Source organism: Pristis pectinata, chromosome 5 (genome assembly GCF_009764475.1).
Source record: "Pristis pectinata isolate sPriPec2 chromosome 5, sPriPec2.1.pri, whole genome shotgun sequence".
Taxonomy (NCBI): Eukaryota; Metazoa; Chordata; class Chondrichthyes; order Rhinopristiformes; family Pristidae; genus Pristis; species Pristis pectinata.
This window is the reverse complement of record NC_067409.1, coordinates 53,345,414-53,366,923: the sequence shown is the minus strand read 5'-3', so window position 1 is coordinate 53,366,923 and position 21,510 is coordinate 53,345,414. Positions and strand designations below refer to the sequence as shown.

The 21,510-nt window shown below is 38.4% G+C and overlaps 1 protein-coding gene across 9 annotated transcripts in view; it reads right to left on the bottom strand.

Moving 5' to 3' along the window:
• Positions 1 to 21,510, bottom strand: part of invs (inversin) — a 356,685-nt gene that overhangs the window by 284,474 nt on the left and 50,701 nt on the right. For 5 of the 9 annotated variants that reach the window (XR_007956423.1, XM_052016840.1, XM_052016843.1 and 2 more), the window contains exon 4: positions 16,434 to 16,600. Coding sequence is in view for 5 of the 9 variants with exons in the window: in XM_052016840.1 (XP_051872800.1) it covers positions 16,434 to 16,600 (167 nt within the window). In the remaining 4 variants the exon portion in view is untranslated. Of the gene's footprint in view, positions 1 to 1,204; positions 1,263 to 11,771; positions 11,926 to 15,608; positions 15,748 to 16,433; positions 16,601 to 21,510 lie in introns of those variants that run through there. The other 4 variants (XM_052016845.1, XM_052016847.1, XM_052016846.1 and 1 more) reach the window with 4 other exon arrangements.

Genomic DNA, 21,510 nt, shown 5'->3' with positions numbered 1-21,510 from the left:
TTTAAGTTTGGGCACCCCAAGAGATTTGAGCTCTCAGATAATTTTTACGAAGGTCTCAGACCTTCATTAGCTTGTTAGGACTATGGCTTATTCACAATCATCGTTTGGAAAGGCCAGGTGATGCAAATTTCAAACCTTTATAAATACCCTGATGCCTCAAACCTTGTCCCAACAATCAACAGCCATGGGCTCCTCTAAGTAGCTGCCTAGCACTCTGAAAATTAAAATAAATGATGCCCACAAAGCAGGAGAAGGCTATAAGATAGCAAAGCGTTTTCAGGTAGCCGTTTCCTCAGTTCGTAATGTAATTAAGAAATGGCAGTAAACAGGAATGGTGGAGGTCAAGTTGAGGTCTGGAAGACCAAGAAAACTTTCTGAGATAAATGCTCGTAGGGTTGCTAGAAAGGCAAATCAAAACCCCCGTTTGACTGCAAAAGACTTTCAGGAAGATTTAGCAGACTCTGGAGTGGTGGTGCACTGTTCCACTGTGCAGCAACACCTGCACAAATATGACCTTCGTGGAAGAGTCATCAGAAGAAAACCTATCCTGCACCCTCACCACAAAATTCAGCGTCAGAAGTTTGCAAAGGAACATCTAAACAAGTCTGATGCATTTTGGAAACAAGTCCTGTGGACTGATGAAGTTAAAATAGAACTTTTTGGCCGCAATGAGCAAAGGTATGCTTGGAGAAAAAAGGGTGCAGAATTTCATTAAAAGAACACCTCTCCAACTGTTATGCACGGGGGTGGATCGATCATCCTTTGGGCTTGTTTTGCAGCCAGTGGCACGGGGAACATTTCACTGGTAGAGGGAAGAATGAATTCAATTAAATACCAGCAAATTTTGGAAGCAAACATCACACCGTCTGTAAAAAAGCTGAAGATGAAAAGAGAATGGCTTCTATAACAGGATAACAATCCTAAACACACCTCAAAATCCACAATGACTACCTCAAGAGGCACAAGCTGAAGGTTTTGCCATGGCCCTCACAGTCCCCCTACCTAAACATCATCGAAAATCTGTGGATAGACCTCAAAAGAGCAGTGCATGCAAGATGGCCCAAGAATCTCACAGAACTGGAAGCCTTTTGCAAGGAAGAATAGGCAAAAATCCCCCAAACAAGAATTGAAAGACTCTTAGCTGGCTACAGAAAGCGTTTACAGGCTGTGATACTTGCCAAAGGGGGTGTTACTAAGTACTGACCATGCAGGGTGCCCAAACTTTTGCTTCGGACCCTTTTCCTTTTTTTGTTATTTTGAAACTGTAAAAGATGGAAATAAAAAAAAGTAATCTTGCTTAAAATATTAAAGAAATGTGTCATCTTTCACTTTATGGCTTTTGGAAATCAGGTCATCTTTTACTCGCTTAGCTACTCACAGTAACAGAAATTTTGACCGGGGTGCCCAAACTTTTGCATTCCACTGTATGTACATATAAATACATTAGGAATTATATTACAAATATATTACAAATCCAATGGTTTCCATTTTCAGAATTTAGTATCTCTATTCATAGTTTAGCTGACTGTGCTGTTTGTTTACTACTGTTCTATAGCATGTCCCGAGTCTGATTGTATACTCCTTTGTCAATACATGGAAAAATAAACTGGGAAGGAACACAGGAAAAAGGATTAGGAACCCAAGATGCTCAGCTCCTTGCTTGATTGTAAACAAATTAGGAACATGGCATTATATAGAAATTAAGTTATTCATAAAGGTCATGCTCACAATACTTTCAAGAATAATAGACATAACCAGAGACCTAAAGAGATCTTGGGATTTCCTTCACAATTTGTAAGAGAACAACACGAGAATGACTAGATAATGGTTGTGTCTCCACACAGACAAAAAGTTGACAAAGTGTGAAAGGCTTTCACTTTGAGAAATTGGCTTTAATATTTACTGGTCTACACATTCAGGGCAAGGAAAAGGTGGGCATTGGGAGAGTATTTTGGGGATAGTGCCTATAATAATGTTTCAAGATATTTATGGAAAGGGATAAGTATGGTCTGGAAGTGAAAGTCCTGAATTGGGGGAAGGCCAATTTCAACATCCTAAGACAGGAACTGGCAAAAGTAGACTGGGAGAGCTACCTGCAGGCAAGTCTACATCAGACAATAAGAGTCATTCAAAAGTGAAACAGTGAGTGTTCAGGGCCAACATGCTCCCCATAAGAATAAATGGTACAGACAAAAAGGAGATCAAAGGCTGTATAAAAGACAGGAAGCATATGGCAGGTATAGTGGTCTGAAAATAAGGGAGGACTTTAGGACGTCCTGGGAAGAACTTAAAAAAGAAATTAGGAGGACAAAAGAGGGGACAGAAGATATCACCAGCAAATGAGATTAATGAAAATTCTGAGGTATTTTATAAATATATTAAGAGAAAGTGGTTAACCTGATTGTCAAACTGGTAAAGTGTATGAAGAGCCAGATGACATGGGTGAGGTCTAAATGAATCCTTCTCATCTGTATTCACCAAGGATAAGGGCTTTGTAGTTGGAGAAGTCAGGGGAGAGGGGGGGCAATGCAATTCTACAATATGTTACCATCAAAGAGGAGGAGGGATGTCTTAGTGGTCTTAAAGGTGGATAAATAGCCAGGCCTAATTAGATGTTTCCCAGGTTGCTATGGGAGGCGAAGGAGGAGATTGGTGGAGTCCTGAATTTTAAATCTTGACTGGCCACAGATGAGGTGCATGAGTCTAATGTCAGTGATAAGGAAGTCATTGGAAAACAATCTGAGAAACAGGATTAATCTACACTTGGGAAGCCAGGAATTATTTGAAGAAAGTCCACATGATTTTATTAGGGGGAGATCCTGTTTGGCTAGTTTTATTGAATTATTTGAAGAGGTAAAAAAGTGTATTAATGAGGGCAGTGAATTGATGCTGTCTACATGGACTTCAGTAAAGCCTTCAACAACATCCCACATGAAAGGCTGATCTAAAAGGTTAGAGCCCATGGGATTCAGGACAAGTTGGTAAGAGGAGGCAGAGGATGGTAGAACAGTACAGCACAGGAATAGGTCCTTCAGCCCACCATGTCTGCACCACCATAATGCCAATCTAACAAATCCCATCTGCCTGCACATAGTTTGTATCCCTCTATTCCTGCCTATTCACGCATCTAAGTGCCTCTTAGACATTGCTATCATATCTGCTTCCACCACCTACCATGGCAGCACATTCCAGGCACCTACCACTTTGTGTAAAGGAAAACTTGCCTCACAAATCTCCTTTAAACTTTCCCCCTTCACCTTAAATCTATCCCCTCCAGTATTTGACATTTCCATCCTGGGTAAAAGACCCATCTTATTTATGCCTCATGGATGGAGGGCATTTCGGTGATTGGAAGGTATGGGTGCTGGACACTCACCGTTTGTTTTATACATTAACAATTTGAACCTAGGAGGTATAATCAGTAAGTTTGCAAGATGACACAAAAATAGATGGTATTGTTGATAATGACAAGGATAGTTGAAGTCTACAGGATGATATAGATTTGTTGGTAAGATGGGCGGAGTAATGGCAAATAAATTTAATCTTGATGTGTGAAGTGATGCACTTTGGGAGGTCTAATAAGAGAATGACAATGAATGGTAGGGCCCTATGGAGTATTGAGAAACAGAAAGACCATGGTGCACGTCCAAGTATCCCTGAGGTGCCATAAGATGGTGAAGGCAGCATAAGGTCTTGCCTTCATTAGCAAAAGCATAAAATATAAGAGCAGAGAGATTACAGTACAATCTTAAACATAAGGTACAGCAAAACTACTGTGTACAGTTTGGTCACTACACTATAGGAAGGATGTACCCTCTCCAGTGCAATTGCAGAGACTCATCAGGACACTGGCTGCAATGGACAGTTTCAGTTATGAGGAGAGACTGGATAGACCACGTTTGTTTTCTTGGAGGCTGAGCTGGGACCTGACAGGGGAATACAAAATTATGAGGGGCAGAATAGAGGTATCTAAAACCAGAGGGCCTAGGTTTACAGTAAGGGTTAAAAAAATTTAGAGGGGATCTTAGGAAGAACTTTCTCACCCAATTGGTGGTTGAAATCTGGAACACACTGTTTAGTGGTGGAGGAGGCAGGCATATTTAAGTACCAAGACAAGCACTTGAATTGCCAGGGCATAGAAAGATAAGGACCAAATGCTGGTAAATGGGGTTAGTATAGATAGGTATTTGCTGGTCAGCATAGACATGGTGGGCTGAAGGGCCTGTTTCTGCGCTACATGACTCTATGAAATTAGAAAAAATTTCAGCAAAACATGTCATTGTTTTTATTTTACAATATTTCATTCCTGCAGAAAATCCAAACATACGAAAGCTAGTAAAAAATCTCAGAGACAACCACTAATATACAACTATGAAAGTATATTGATTAACCCTGCAGCAGAGTTAAGCAGACACCGGTGAATTAATTGTGCACTGGCCACAACTAAAATCGATTAAAAAAAAACACACAGCAACAAGAAATTAATAAAATTAGGGAAGAAATAGCATAACTTAATTAGATTCATAGCAAATGCTAAAACATTAATGCAGCAGTGCATATCAGAGAATTAATTGAAAAGTGAAACCCAGTGAATCGAAAATTCATAAAGCAGTAATGGATTGAAAAATGTACAGAGGAGCAGGTACCAATAAAATAATAACTTAATAGGGCAGTAGGGCATGTTACTAAATCAATAAATTCACACAGGAGAATTATTTTTTTAAAGGAAGAAACCTGTTCTGTTCCATTTGTTCTGTTGTTTCTGTCTTGGAGGCAGACACAAGAGAACTGGAAGTAACATACAGAATATGGGAAGATAAACAGGAAAATGGAGATGTTAAGACCTAAAAGGGCCCAAAATAAAGCCATCAGGACAATTACTTGTTGGAGGTCTAAGTACAGAAGCAGAGCCATTAGGAGGCTCTGAGAGGGCAGGACCAGAGTGTAACATTAGGTAGGAGGATGCAAGCTGATAGAAAAGAAAAATATTTCATTTGTTTGCTGTGGCCTACTTGCCTCCAAGTCAAAATATTGATATTCAAGTCCCACTCTAGAAGTTTGAACACAAAAATCTAGGCTTGCATAATGTAGTACTATGAGAGTTATATTGTTGGAGGACCAGACTTTCGGCCTGTTCTCCCATGGATATGAAAGATTACAGGAGAACTATTTTAAACATAAGGGGTGTTATATCCTCAATCAATATATACCCCTCAATCAATGTCATGTTGCTGTTTGAATAATCTTTCTATATGCTGTTTATTATTTGCTTCATTTCTGACATGACAGTAGTCATTACAAGATTAATATACTTCAACAAATAGTTTATCTGTGTGAAAGATGTTAAATAAACGTAAATGTTTATTTTTGTTTCATTTATGACAGAAATGCAATCTTCTTCAATTGATATTGAAGATCCTCGAGCAACAAATGGCAAGTGGAAGAGCAAGTATCATTGGACTAAGGTTGAGAAATAGAGGGCAGCAGAGCTTGGCCTGACGACAGATCTTGGGAATCATTCACAATCCTACAACTCCACTGTCTCTGTCCATCTCTCTTTCTGTTTCTTGGGCAATCTCTTTTCCCATTTCTCTCCTCCCACTGCCAACTTCAACAGTCTTTGTTCATTTCCTGAAACCATCTCTTCTCTTTGTTATTCTTCCTCTCATTTCTTTTAACTTTCACTATTTCTCCAGCAGTATTAAAAGCCGCATAATTTGAGGCCAATTGATCATTATTTTCCACATATATAAAGCTCAGTGATCTGATTAAGTTTGATGGTTTAAGAGCAGCTAGTTCCCTTCAACTATTTGGTTCTTGAACCAACTGGCAAAACCCTAATCACTACAGTTTAGCAACACTATAACCACTTTGATCATTTTGCACTAAAGCAGACTTTTTTTTGTTCAAATTGTGTTCTTTCTTGTAAAAACTGTGTATAATGTATGATTAATTTATTTTTTTTCTTGTGAATGCTGCTTATGTGATGCTATGTGCCTGTGATGCTGCTGTAAGTAAGGTTTTCATTGTACCTGAGCATACATGTATATGTGCATATGACAATAAACTCGACTTTGACTTTTTAAATCTTTCCTTAAACCTATGCCCTCTAGTTTTAGACTCCTTTACCCTGGGAAAACGTCTGTAACAATCCACCTTATCTATATCCTTCATGATTTTATAAACCTCTATAAGGTCGTCCCTCACCCTCCTACACTCTAGGGAAAACAGCCCCAGCCTATTCAGTCACCTTATTCAGTCACCTTATAAGCCAAGCCACCCAGTTCCGGCAATATGAATCTTTTCTGCACCCTCTCTAGTTTAATCACATCCTTCCTATGGTATGGTGACCAGAACAGCATACAGTATTCCAGGTGCTGTCTCACCATTGTCTCGTACACCTGTAACATGAAGTTCCAACTTCTGTACTCAATGACCCATTCAATGAAGGCAAACATGCTAAACGTCTTCTTCACCACCTTGTCAACTTGTGTCGCCACTTTCAGGGATCTATATACTTGTACTCCTTGGTCTCTCTGTTTTGCAACACTCCCCAGGGCCCTATCATTCACTGAATATGTCCTGCCCTGGTTTATCGTCCCAAAATGCATCACTTCACAGTTGTCCAAGTTAAATTCCATCTGCCATTCCCTAGCCCACTTTCCCAGTTGATCGAGATCTGGTTGTAACCTTAAATAACCTTCTGCACTGTCAATCACACCACCAATTGTGGTGTCATCTGCACACTTACTAATCATGCCAATTACATTCTCATCCACATCCTTAATAAATATGGCAAACAACAGGGAACGCAGCACCAAGTCAATCCCATTGGTCACCTCTTCAAAATAAAATCTCAGTAAAGTTCGTGAGATACAGCTTTTCATGCATGAAGCCATGCTGACTATCCCTAATCAGTCCCTGCCTATCCAAATCCAGATCAATCCCATAGTCTCAGAATTGCTTCCATTAGAATCCTGTTAGACTCACCGGCCTTTAGTTCCCTTGCTTGTCTGTGCAGCCCTTCTTGAATAAGAGCATAAAATTAGACACCCTCCAGTTTTCAGGTACCTCAGCCATAGCTAACGAAGATACAAACATCACTGTCAAGGTCCCCGCAATTTCTTCTCTTGCTTCCCACAATGTCTTAGGATATACATGGTCAGTCCTGGAAGTTTATCCACCTTTATGGTCCTCAACACCACCAGCACCTCCTCTTTTGTTACAGCAATATACATCACTGTTAACTTCCCCCAATTCCCTAGCTTCCATGATCTTCTCCACTGTAAACACCTCCTTGTCAATAGGGCTTTCCACAACAAAATGGGATTACTGGTGGGAAATTGTCACACCCCAGAAAAGCAGCAAAAAAATTAATAGATGACAAAACCACAGACTCAGCATTATTTGTGAAATTCAATAACATTCAGAACCATTCTAGGATCATCAAAGCCTATTAAAGCTATTATTTTAATTCATAAAAATATCTGAACACTTAAAAAATACTAAAGCAAGCTCAAATATTTTGAAAACAAGATGTACATGTACCTTATTCCCTCACAGCCTTTATCCGTTCTTGAGAATCACTCCCTCTGCAAGGTCCAACTTTGGGCAAAAGACTGGAATCTCTACCATAATTGGCAGAGATTTAAAAAAAACACATGAATGTGGCAATCTGAAATAAATACAGAAAATTCTGGAAGCACTCAGCATGTCAGATGTCTCTTCCTCTTAAGTGGTGGAGAATTGCCTCAACTTTGCAACCTCTTGATGGATTCCACAAGGAGTCCAGTGATAAAACAAATTTGGAAAAATAACTGAACTGCTGACTTAACTTTGACTTCAGCATTTGTGTAACTCCTTAACTTAGTGGCTGTCACAAGAGAAAATGGTATAGAGTACAACACAGAAACAGCCCCTTTGACCCACCACATTCACACCAACCTTTTTGCCCATCTACACTAATCCCATTTTCCTTATTTGGATATGATCTGGATGAGTGAGATCCCTGAACAGACCTGATGTTTCCCTATTTAACTGTCTGTCTGAATGCCACTTAAATGTAGTAAGATAAGATATCTTTATTAGTCACATGTATATCGAAACACACAGTGAAATACATCTTGTGTAGAGTGTTCTGGGGGCAGCCCGTAAGTGTCACCACGCTCCCAGCGCCAATGTAGCATGCCCACAACTTCCTAACCCGTACGTCTTTGGAATGTGGGAGGAAACCGGAGCACCCAGAGGAAACCCTCGCAGACACGGGGAGAATGTACAAACTCCTTACAGACAGTGGCCAGAATTGAACCCAGGTCGCAGGTGCTGTAATAGCGTTACACTAACTGCAACACTACCGTACCTGCTGTATCAGATCCTACATCTCCTCTGACAGCATGTTCTTCATATCAACCACTCTCCATTTGAAACACTTTCCCCTCAAATCCCCTTCCTCTCACTCTAATCTTATGCACTCGTTTTTGATACCCCTTTCGCGGGGAAAAGATTCTGACTGTCTACCCTATCTCTGGCTCTGATAATTTTATGTACTTCCATCAAGTCATCCATCAGCCTCCTTCATTCCTGGGAAAAGAAGCTTGGCCTATCCAATCTATCCCCATAACTCAAGCCTTTCTATAGGGTGGCAACCAGAACTGCACACAGTATTCCGAAGTGTATTCTAACCAGCGTTTTGTACAGTTGCAATACATTATTACATGCCCTGATCCATGAAGGTAAGCATGCCATATGCCTTCTTCACCACTCTATCGACCAGTGTTGCCACTTTTAGGGAACTATGGATTGGGATCCCTTAGTCTCTCTGTTCATTAACAAATGTTGGCAATTGTGCAGTGAAGTGTCATTTACCTGCAAAATCCAGGCTCATACATTTGATATAGAAGTCAAATCATTACACTAATTGACAAGGTTACAGCTTTCAATCAAGTTCCTTGCGATAATGCCTCTTGCTAAAATGCCTCAGCAAATTTATGTGCCTCACACATCCTGGGCCTAATTATTCTACTTGCATTGACTATAGTTCTCATTTTGTTCGCTACTTGAGGATACAAACATGGGCAGCTGTATACACCTTTCTTTCTCTTTCTCACACACACGCATCAGAGAAACAAACCATAGATTCCCTTATTTTAAGGCTCCCTTACTCTGATTCTTCTGTTTTATGATTCTTGACCAACTGGCCTACCTTGAATAGAAAACATTTAATTAACCACTGAGGTACTTGCTTCAATAAATAATGAATGCAAGAAGAAAAATAGAAGTCAGAAAAAGCGAGCTAAATTACCAAATGGGCATACTTTAGAAACAAAGGAGTTACTCCTGTAGCATAAATGTTTCATGTTACCAGGAAACCTTAGAAGAAAAGAATTACTAGGAATGAGAATAGACTGGAGAAGCTGTTTCTTTTACAGCAGAGATGATGGAGAGGTGATCTTAAATGCATGCAAAAGCATGAATAAAGAGAAAATGGTTTTATTGGTGGAACGCTCAGGAATCAAAAGACACTGATGTCAGGTGCTTTCAAACAGAAAATAATTTTAATGCAATTAGTAGGTATGATCTGGAAACACTGAAATAACAATAGAATTATTGCATTTCGTGTGATTGAACTGCTTATTCTATCTTTCAGGTTTATTGCAGAACTTCCTTCAAAGGTCCATATTTATTTTTAAGTTTTCTGAAGGTACACTATGAATAATCAGAGGTGTGTTAAAAGTACCATCTATCTCTTGTGCAATAATGATTGTTGTGCACTTAAATCTTTTCCTGAATTTCTGAATTCTACCTTACGTAAAACAACAACATCTAATATTACAAAGGCTGGCACACCTGGAAATCACTTTGATTTACAAGATAACGATGCAGATAAGGCAGTCATATAATAGTATACATTGGGATAGGGGTGAAAATTTTGCAATGTGGAGATATGTTTGTTAGATTTTGCTAAATTTTGTTCAGCATGCAAAAATGTATATTATTAAATGTTGTAAAAATTATTAATAAATAAACCAATGATTAAAACTGCCACTGACTTCTTCATTTTCTTCACTCCTACTGCAGTAGGTGGCAGGAACTACTCACGGGGAACATGTGGATGAGTGAGATCCCTGAAAAGACCTGGCAATGGTTCATCCTGCAAAGCTCAAGACCTTTCCTATAAGGCATCAAAGGTCAATTGTCGTGCTTTGTTCCTGCCCTGAAACATCACCTGATAGCAGGAGATGCTGTGCACAACAGTTTGTTGCACAGTTTCATTGAACAGCACTGCTGTACTCAAAGTCCAGATCATTTTCCTCAGAAAGCCTCTTTTACAACCATCATCTTAAGTTCTCACTCAGGAACTTGGTCCTGAGGGTTCTCTCTGATGGTGCTTCTGCAGCAGTAACGTCTGCCTTCACATCTGCAAATCATTGCTGAGCCAGCTCCTGTAACTCTTTATTAGTGAATGTCTCCATATGATAATCAAAAAGATCCTACAAATCAGCTGCATCAATTTCTTCAAGTCCTGCCTTTGAGGGCAATGTCATTGGTCAATGCTGGTACCTCTTCCTCTAAACTGGCAAAATCATTGAGACTCACAGTCATGCCTTCCATCAAACACCATTTGTACAGGTGGTAATGTCTTCCTCCCAGGAACTTCTGATATTGCCTTCAATCTATTACAAATCTTCCACAAGTCCATCTGATATCCATCATTCAGCTCGACCAGCTGGCTGAAGCTGTGCTGGGGGCAATACATTTTGAAAATGGAAATGACACCCTGGCCCATGGGTGAAAGGAGGGGGAAGTCATATTTAGCAGAAGGAACATGACTTCTACAGTTAGAGAGAAGTCTAGAGTGAGCCAAGTTTATCCAGGAGTAATATCAAGGAGTTACACTGCTTTGGATTTGAAACCACTGTCTTTGTGATATCTCCTCAAGGTAAGGCAAAAATAAGACCCAAATAACTGCTGAAAGAATGCCCCAAGCCATCCAGGCCTTCTGGTTTGATTTCCATTTGACAGGCAAATACTTCTTTGAGTACCCCTTCATCACTCATGGTGTTTCTGAATGGAAGACAAGGAGGAGCTTCAACTTAACATCTCCTGAAGCGTTGTTGTCCAGCAAGAACATAAGGTGGTCCTTGGCGACCTTGAACTTTGATGCACAATGTCTCCTCTACATTAAGCACAACTGAGGAGAATGATTGTCACTTTCCACACTGACCTTGAGCAGAGCAGGGAATTCATGTACTGCCTGTACATCAGCACTCACAGTTTCACCACTACTGCAAGTATTCCAATGTTTAAACCTATCAAATTAACCTCAATGATTCTCAGATGAATCCTTGCCTTTCTTTTTCTTTAAATGGTTATATACACTCTTCACCTTCTCCATGATGATTGTTTGATTTAATGGTATTTTGCACTTAATCTGGCCAACACTTATGCATAATAGGGTCACCACTCTCTCAATTAATCTTTCTACATAATAACTTTAACAGTCAAAGTGGTCAATTACACAGCACCCTTAATCTTACCTGGTTAATTCAAAACTTCCTTTGATGTGAATGGATTCAAAGCTAACAAACACCCTAGGTCACACTTCTTCACATCCACCTCAAGATACATTATAACTTGAATTTTCACATCCAACAGTTTTCTTTTTAACTCTTGCCACATTTTTATCATTGTCACAGAAAGGACATTTGGCAGACATCATGGCACTATTAGTCCACTTATTTAATAGAAAATAAAGGAACATAAATACTTACTGACTTGGCTGAATGATGGTGGGAGAAGGTGGTTAATGGAGCTCTCCACTGATTGGTTGGTGCCAAATGTAAACAAATATGTCATCGGCCATGCTTTAATGTCTGGCGCTATGTTTATGCTCATGACTTTTGAACTGCTTTATACATTTTCTTTCTAAACAAAGGAAAAGGGAAAGGAGGCTCCAGAGCAAACTTCACAACAAACTATTTATCATTATATGAGGTATTACAGTGTTTTGAAAGTTCTCTTGTCCATCACCTCTGTTTTTGTATTTGTGGCTTTCAAAACAGGAATTCAGTAAACACTTGAGAGAAGAAAATGCTGATAAGAAGCCACAGAATGGAATTAACTGGATTGCTTTTAGAAAAAGCTTGATAAGGATTGATAAGGCAAATGGTCTCCTATACTAGAATGATTCCATGAGGCTATAAATTCAAAATAGAAAACAATAATTTCCAAAAAGTGGTTCCTGTTTTAAATAATATTTTAAGCTGGTGATTTTAGTAGCAATTCATATTGAGCTTCAGAAACAGGCAAAGTCCTTTGAATTAAGTGTCTATCTATTCAATTTTTTTAAAATTTAACTGCTACCTAGGATGAACTACAATTGAGACTACAGAGGATGTCAGCTGAGTTAATTACACGAAATACAAAGAAAAAAATGTCCAACTTTCAATACTGCAGTAGCTGTTTCTCGAATAAAACTCCACATGGCAATGAAATAGCAATCAAACCTTGCTTTGGACTTTTCTTTATCAAATGAATACATAACTAACTTTTCAAAATGAATACATGCATAACTAAAAGGTTTTATTCAGTGATTCTAACACGATGTAAAAATTACATATTTCAATCACTTCTAATACACTATTTTGAATCTTTAATCCTATTTAAAACCTATGCAGCACTATAATTTTAGCCATCCTAAATATAGGCAATATTTTCAGAAGTTATATTGCTGAGAATTTTCATTTTATTAAAATAAACAGCTTAGACCACCTTGCATATTTTTTTGCTGAACACCTGCATCCTTCGGTCCACATTTTAAAAAAATTCTGACATATTCAGAAATAACAAAAGGTAATCAGAGGTTTTGCAATAACAATAGTTTCTGTCCCTTCTGCAAAAATGACTGTCATGCTATTAAACATTTTTATACATTTCTTAATTCTATTTTGAGCTTCACGCAGAATACTTTGCAAGCATTTAAGTGTTCTGTGGTCCATTGCTTCTCTCTAGTATGAATAAGGATGACAACTGACAGTTCCACAGCAGTGACAAGCCAAAGAAACAGCCCACCTTCCCTATTCTCGATCCAATTAGACCTCTAATCCTCTAGATGAGAGGCCCAACTACACATGTTCCACATGACAAGGACAGGTATTGATTATTTGTCACGACTGTTAACACTGCCCCTGCTGAGGCCATTCTGATAGAAGCCAACTTTTAAATTAGACAGCACTTCAGCTGTCCCGGAGGCCAAATGGCAAAACAAGTGAAGGCTAATAAAAGGTATAAAAATGAACAAATCATAACATTATGACAGATTGATTGTTCACAGCAGTTCTGATGGTGTGCTTTGCCAGACTAGTAATAGCATTTGCTCCTCCTCTTTTTCCTATAGTGCTGTTCCAGCTTTGACTGAATGAAAGGCCAGAACAATTAAAGAATTTGACCAGTGAAGCTAAGCCTGCAAAGCAACTATCATCAAGGGACACAATGTCAATACCAGGTTGCATTTGTCAATTGCAGCCTACATGACAGGCATTTGTCTCGACCATATCTTTAAAGAAATTCTCTGCCTTCAAGTTTTGTTTCAGTTTCTAGCCTAAGATGCACTTTATTATTTGCTCTTTATATCAGTAAAGAACTTACTGTGCGCAAAGTAGCAAATTAAATTAATATCTCAAAGTGGCCATCATATTTAAAGCTGGCATACTGTTAAATAAAATCTTTCCACAGATGCTACTTGACCTGTCAAGTGTTTCCAGCATTTTCTGTTTTTATTTAAAATAGATAGTAGGTTCTGAAATGTATTGAAAAAAAGCAAAACACAAACACTGATGATTGTGGGGATAGGAAGACAACCAGTCTTACTAAATGCCAATAGTAAATTAAGTACATTCTGCCATAAAGTGATGTTAAACTGAAAGGCTGCACTGCTCTAGTTGTATTAATACTTAATATTCCCAAAAACGGCCATCTTATTTAAGTAAATAAAAGAAACCAAAATGTTTTATATTGCAATAACAAACATCTCATTGAATATATCAGACAATAATAGTGATTTAATAAGCAATTGTGTTTTTTGAAGCATATAATCATATCCTTGCAGTTGCAGTGCAGCACTCCTCACTATTATGGAGCAAAAATCAATTCTTGTGCTTTTTTATGGTCATGTGTGGAAATTCCTTCCCCAAACTGAAGCACATTTAACAGATTGATGCTTCAATGCAGAACTGAAGAAGTGCTGTTATCTGCCATATTGGTTTCATGCAAAATATTCTGTGGTCCCTTTTATTGAAGAACAGGGCTTCTTCAAATATCCTAACCAAAAATGACTCTCTCAACTAATAAGAACAGTGATTGACCATTTATCTTATTTTTTGGGGACTTGGAGTGCAAGTTAGTTACTATATTTTCCCACAGCGGTATAATTTCAAAATTAATGAATTGGTTATAAAAAGATTCAGCATGATATAAAGGGATTTAGAATGAATATGCAATATGAAATATGCAGACCAATCAAATTAAGTATATAGTAAAGAATTTTACAGAATACCAGAATCTGATTTAATGTGTTGCATTAAATCAGAATCATAATCTACATAAAGATATTAACATTGGATAGAATGGTAAATTGCTCAATGACTTTTTAGACAAGCAGCCAATTTCTGAGACAGTCCAACCTCTTAATCAAAGAAGTTGTTTAAGAGTACATTATTGCAACTTGTGCCCATGACCATGTGAGAAGATACTGTGTGCCATGAACATGCTCCTCAGAGTTTACCATGCATATGCTTGCCTTCTTAGATGATGAAGAGACATTAGATATGGTTATTTGTGAGAATGAATGAAATAATTACTCCTTTACATTATAAAGCAGCTTTATGATAATTGCAGAATAGACTTAATGTGTAAAAATAAACAGCAGTCAAACAATTCACAAAACATAAACTAGCTAAAATCTACCTGGTCCCTCACACTTGCTCATCTCCATGCAAACAAATGGGGGCACTGTTCTGACACCAGAGTGTTGAATTCACTGAAATCCTGAAGTTTTTAATCAGTTACTTGGGAAAACGTTGCCAGTAACATGGGTAACGGCCAATATTTCCCTGCAAAAGCCATGCCAGTGCATTCCCTCATACTAGATGAATCACTCAAACAAATTGTTCAAAGGTGGGAAGACATGTTGATAAGGCTGCTATATACACAGTGAGGAAAAGACATTTGTATGGGACTAACCTATGAGAGAGCCAACAATGCCATGATTGGTTGAATTTCCTCTTCCTGTGCAGTATAATTCTCTGAGTATTTTTACCTGACATATATTTTGGTCCACTCCTAACATTTTCAAAGAATGACACAGAAACTTTTCACTTTTGTTTAGGCTTAATAATTTCATTATGTGAGCTCATGTGTCCTTCCTTGATATAAGAAGGTGATAATATTAACAAGACAATGGCTAAAGCTTTAACTTACAAACTAATCTATTGAATTGTTAAAAAAAATGAATAATACCAATGATTCAAAATGGATTTTAAAGGGTTAATTAAACTCAGCTCTCTACCAAATGGAAAGTAACATTTAAAGATGCAGCTACACATACTTACATGTCACTTCTTTCTCTTTTCCACCACTCCTGAAAATCTGCAGGCTGGATTATCATTGCTAGAAAGCTTTCAAACAGCTAATAGACTCAACCAAGTTTTTTTTCCTCCCAGAAAAGAGGGCAAAACCAAATACAAATATCTGCAAGGTTCATTAAAAAAAATCTATAAATCATAGGCACATATTTCAACAAATGCAACAAATCACAGAATAATAGAAAAGCTAAAATGCAGAGGCCATTTTTCCCACTGAATCCATGCTGGTTGAAAAAGAGCTTCCTGACCTTAACCCACCTGCTAAAGTTTCATGTAACAACTCTTCAAGAACACATTCAGTATTTTTATTTCTACTGAATAACTTGGCTCTTCCATTGGACACAAAAGATATCAAGGGATAAGGGGAAAAGAGTGGGAAAATGGAATTAAGATAGGGGATCTGCTCATATTTTCCAGCAAAAATGAAAAAAACAAAACACAAGACATTTATATGACATTAAGTTAGGAATAGCTTTATGTGATCAATAAGTCAGTATAAATGTGGAGTAACTGGATGAACTTTTTTTATATTTATTTATTTGTCACATGTACATCAGAACACAGAGTGAAATGCAACTTTTTGCATTAACAATGAACACATTCTGGGAATGTGCTGGGACAGCCCGCAAGTGCCGCCACGCTTCCGGCACCAATATAGCATGAATAATGAATTGAATAGAACATAGCATGAATTCATCATTACTCATATGTTCTGATATAAAGAAATCGATCCAAGAAAGTAAATACCATGGATACTTCTTTTTGGTTAGGGGTCTCATAAATAATGCTCACCTTCTGTGCTGCAAGATGCAAAGCTGTCCTCTGGCTGCGATCTGCTTTGTTGACATTAGCTCCAGCTTTAAGGAGTGCTTCAGCGCAGTCCAATCTGTCAGCAAGCACACAATACATCAGTGGCGTCCGGCCAAACTGGTCCTCTGTATCCTTTAAGTCTGGATTTGCTGGATTTAAAAATTTGGGAGAAGGAACAAATTAAGATTTTTTTTAAATGTTGGATTAGACAATTTAATTGCTTCACTGCTAACATGGATGATTGGAACAAATTGTTTTATCTCATGCAATTACCTTTAATAGGTTTACAGTCTAGAAAAGTTGTAGACTATTGCACCTCCGTGAAATGACGTCATTCAAAAGGAATAATTTGAGATCAATTTTTTTCATTCACCTTTTGTAAAACATTGATTCTGTGAATCCAACACCAATTGCTGTATAAATATGATTCATAAATCCCTCTCACAATTGGCAGAGTAAACATAAAGGAAAGCCTTTGTCAAGTTTTTTGGCTCGATGATAGTCAACCTAATCACTTGGCAGCTGGGCAAAATAAAAACTCGGAGCATTGGACATTTTCATCTTCAGTCCAACTACCTCCTACTGACCTCGCTTGGGGTGGATGGGGATTCTGTTCCTTACAAAGGCCTTTGGAATGACCGATAAGATCAGGACCCAGTCCCAGCCCCTCCTGAACAGCAGTTTCAGGGCCGTGAATTTTTAATTCCAACTCCTGTGTTTACTACTATCTCCCCAGCTGTACCAATAAACAAATAAACTTTCACCCTTTCAAGCTTCTTCACTGTAGTTATGTAGGCAGACCTGGAAAACAATTTGCACAAAGCATTGTCTCATGAACAGCAAATGACTGAATGAGCAGATACTGTTTTGAACAAGGACTGTTATTCAGCTCTCCTTCAGTACTGAGGAAATACTAATTGCCTTGGTTTGACACTTTATCCAAAAGATGTTGCAAACTCCTCACTGGGCCCCAGGCCAATGCCATAAAACACATGACTGCAGTTTGTTTGTGATGCACTGTAGTTCCCCCCGGTCCCCCCCCCCCCCCCCATCTTCCTCCCAGTATTTCAAAATCAAGCATCTCTTTGTCCAATATTCTGAAATCCAATAATCCTGCACTGAAGAGTGCAAAAGAGATTCACCCAGGATGTTGCCTAGAATGGTGCATATCAATTACAAGGCGAGACTGGATAGGCTGGGTTGCTTTTCTTGGAGCAGAGAAGACTGAGGGGTGATCCAATTGAGGTATTCAAAATTATGAGAGACATTGATAGAGTAGATAGTGAGAAACTTTTCCCCTTAGCAGAGATGTCTATGATAGAGAGCATAAGCTTAATGAAAGGGATAGGAGATTTAGAGGGAATTTGAGGTATAATTCTTTTCCACAGAGAGCAAGGTTGAAATCAGGATCACACTGCATTAAGGGAGGTACCCCCACTGCATTGGATTAGAAGTATACTCAAACCACTATGGCATGAAGACTATACTTGTAGGTCAAATTCTGGAAAATGGGATTAGTATACATAGGTACTTGATGGCCTTCGTGGACATAGTAGGCTGAAGGACCTATTACCATACTGTATGACTTTATGATTCTTTGCATAATACACTCTCTTCAAAAATATCAAACTACATCATATACCCTGCATGCACTTCATTCCTTCAACTTTCTATGAGTACTCTGGAATAAAAAAAAGACATGAAATTGTTTACAAAGAGGTAAATAAATACATAATAATTACTGTTGATTAAAATTTAACATAAAATATGAATACAATAAAAAATTTAAACACAGATATTTCCCTAATATTTTGCAATATAAATTCAATTACATTAGGGACTACAACATATCATATATTATCTCACGTAAAACTACTTGTCCTCTGGGGGACCATGTGCAATGCAATAAATGATCCACTAACATACAAGTTTTCCAGTGGCTACTCACTAGCACTCTTGATCTCTCAGCAATACATTTTTTCCTCTCAACCCTTGTATCCAGCCTTTTTAATTTTGCCAAATGGCTCCAGTCATCATAGGGATTTTTATTTTAAACGTACTGGAACAAATGGGAACATCTAATAGAAAAGGTGTGTTATGCACAAACAGCAAAGAATTTTTTAGTTCTAATAGTTTTGTATCTCTGTTGGCAAGAAAAGGTGTTTGGCTTTGTGAATTACAGTTATTTGAAAAATATTACATTTACAATTGTGTTGCTCTTTTAGTATCTTAACGTATTGTAGCATCAAACAAAATAAGTAACTGTACTTTCCATATTGCAGTAGCAGTAACTGGATTAAAAATATCTTGATGGTTAAGAGGTAAGGGTCTTTAATGAATTTTAAAATCTTTTTCCACAAAAAAAAATTCAGCTTCAGCATGACAGTTTTGTCATTAATTGGCACTAATGATTTTTTGACTTCCACTTATCTGGAAACAAAAAGTAAATAATCAAAATATATTAAAAAAGAATGAGACTATAGAATTTAGTCATCTTATTGCATTGCAAACCTATTAGTTGCTCTTAATTAAACTGTTTTACACCAAGACATATCTATTGATGAATGACAGGTTTCAAAATCACACTGATTTACGATTGTGACGGTCCCCATCAGTCTTATTTTGCAACCAATACTGCAGACAGTAATGTTTCATTATTTCACCAGTACACGCTCATTTTGAATAGCACATTTTTAAATGGATTGCTCAAAAATCAACATGATATTATTTCAATAAAATTCTTGCCATTTTTTCTTTTCAAAAAAAAGTCCTGTCCATATATGAAATACAAACAAGATGGATGCTGCTCAGAAGGATTCTTCCATCAAATAAGATGTGGATGGGAGAGTTGAAGTTCTATTGCACAATATTTCAGCTGCAAATGCTAAATTACAGTGCAGGTTTGGCAAGAGACCAAATTCTCAGAGTGTGCCCCTGAGCTTAGGCATGCCATTAAGGGAAGTGACAGATAGATTACAGACATCATTGCTTTTTTTTATTTTGGGGTGTGGAGGGAGGGGGGGGCGGGGGAGAAATAACAAAATACAATTTACATTATGACCACAGAACAGTTACAGAAAATTATCAGAGCAACCCTGAGAGCAAATCATTGATTAGTCCTCTCAGAAATTACATACTTGTAAACCCACGGGTTTGCCCCAAACAACCACTTTTAACATTTTTTTCAGTAAATCATTAGTAAAATTATATTTTGGTATCAGGCTTTATGGCCAAATGTATTGTTTCAATATAAAGATTGCCTTTTACGTAACTTAACTAGCTATGGAATGGAGTTGGGAATAATGTTCCCAATGATCACAATCCTCACATGCATCTGAGGAAAGAGCATTTAACAGACTTAAAATGAAGAAAAATGTGGCTCCCTAACCGCATGCACATTGAGAAGCTTTGTATTACATACAAAGTGCACAAGTGAGAAATAACATTACTTGTTGAGAATGTTTATTACATTTTCAAAAAAGGCCCATCTGGTAATTTATCAAATACATTCTGCGAGTGGGGAAGTCAAGCCATTTAAAAATCTGACCAACCTAAGTGGATGAACAAAGGTCACGCTAATAGAATGAGAATTGTACAATTTCTGCAAACAATACACTTGTTATTCAAAAATGAGGCAGTCACTTGGAAAGGTGACCAACCTCTACCAAATGCTGCCGAAAAGATATCATTACATAGTTCAGTCTCAAGCAGTCTTTCAAGATCAAGGATGACATACTTGCACTCCAATTCCGATGAAGAGGTGATGCCTGCATGTGAATTGCTTTAAAGCATGGTGGCCTTTGCATTTCAGCTACAAAGGAGTTGAGAAGGTGTGCCAAGTCTGTGTAGCAGGCCCTGGTCTCCATTTGTCTTGAATCTTACAAGGAGATTCAAGACAAGTGGAGACCAGGGCCTGCTACACAGACTTGGCACACTAATGTACATGGACACAGACACACACACACATACAGAGTATACAAACACACAAGCAACCTTTTTCCTCAGCCCCATCCCTAGCACACCATATCCTGATCCCCTACCCCCCTTCAGTTCTCCCTCCCTATGTCTCTCTACCAATAACTACTTCCCTTAATATCTCCTACCCTCAGTCCTGCTCCTCCTCAGTTCCCTCACCTTTCATTCACCCCCTTTCCTTTCAGCTCCTTGCTTCTTCCTTTCCTTCTCAATTCCTCCACTCTCACTCTTCCTGCAACCCCAGTCTCCCCCCCACTCTCCAGAATCTGACTGTCCAAGAGTGAGGCTACCCTCTTCAGGAGCACATCTGGCCTCCATCATAGAATCATATAGCACAAAAATGGGCCCTTTGGTCCACAACATTCATGCTGACCTTTTTGCTCATCTACACTAATCCTATTTGCCTGCATTGGGTCCACGTCTTTCTATGCCTTTCCTATTCAAGTGCCTGTATAATGTCTCTTAAACATAGTGACTGTACTTTTGGGGTATTCTTCCCTCAATCAGTGTCACTGGAGACTGGTCCGTTTGTTTTTGGAGTGCAAGAACTTGCTGTACACTTATCAGCAGTAGGTCTGCCTACACGAGACTCATGACTTAGCATTTACAATGACCTTAAACTCATGGGAGTTTGTCTCCCGTTTTCTTCTTAAAATTATGAGATCTTCATTCCAGTGCTTCTCTTACACTCGGGGGACTGATCATTCCAATAGGAGCACTAAAACAGCCAAAGCCTATTCACAGGTGTTGCATCTCCTGCAGTTGCATGGGAAAGTGTCATGAGAGGGGGAGTAGCTGGTGGAGGTGGACCAGGAAGATGAAGGGAACAGTCCTGTTGAAATTCTGAAAGAGTAGGATTGGAAAATGTGTTTGGTGGTAGAATCTCATTGAAGCTGACAGAAATGCAAAGGATAATCTGTTAAATGTGGTGTTTGGTGCAGTGAAAAGCAAGGAGCTTTGTGCTTTTTCAAACTTCCATTTATAACTTACCATCCAGATGGCTTTACAAATAGCTCATCCCCACACCACCCCGGCCTCATCTTATCAGAGATTTTCCCTCTGTCCTCTCCATCCCTCCCCCAAC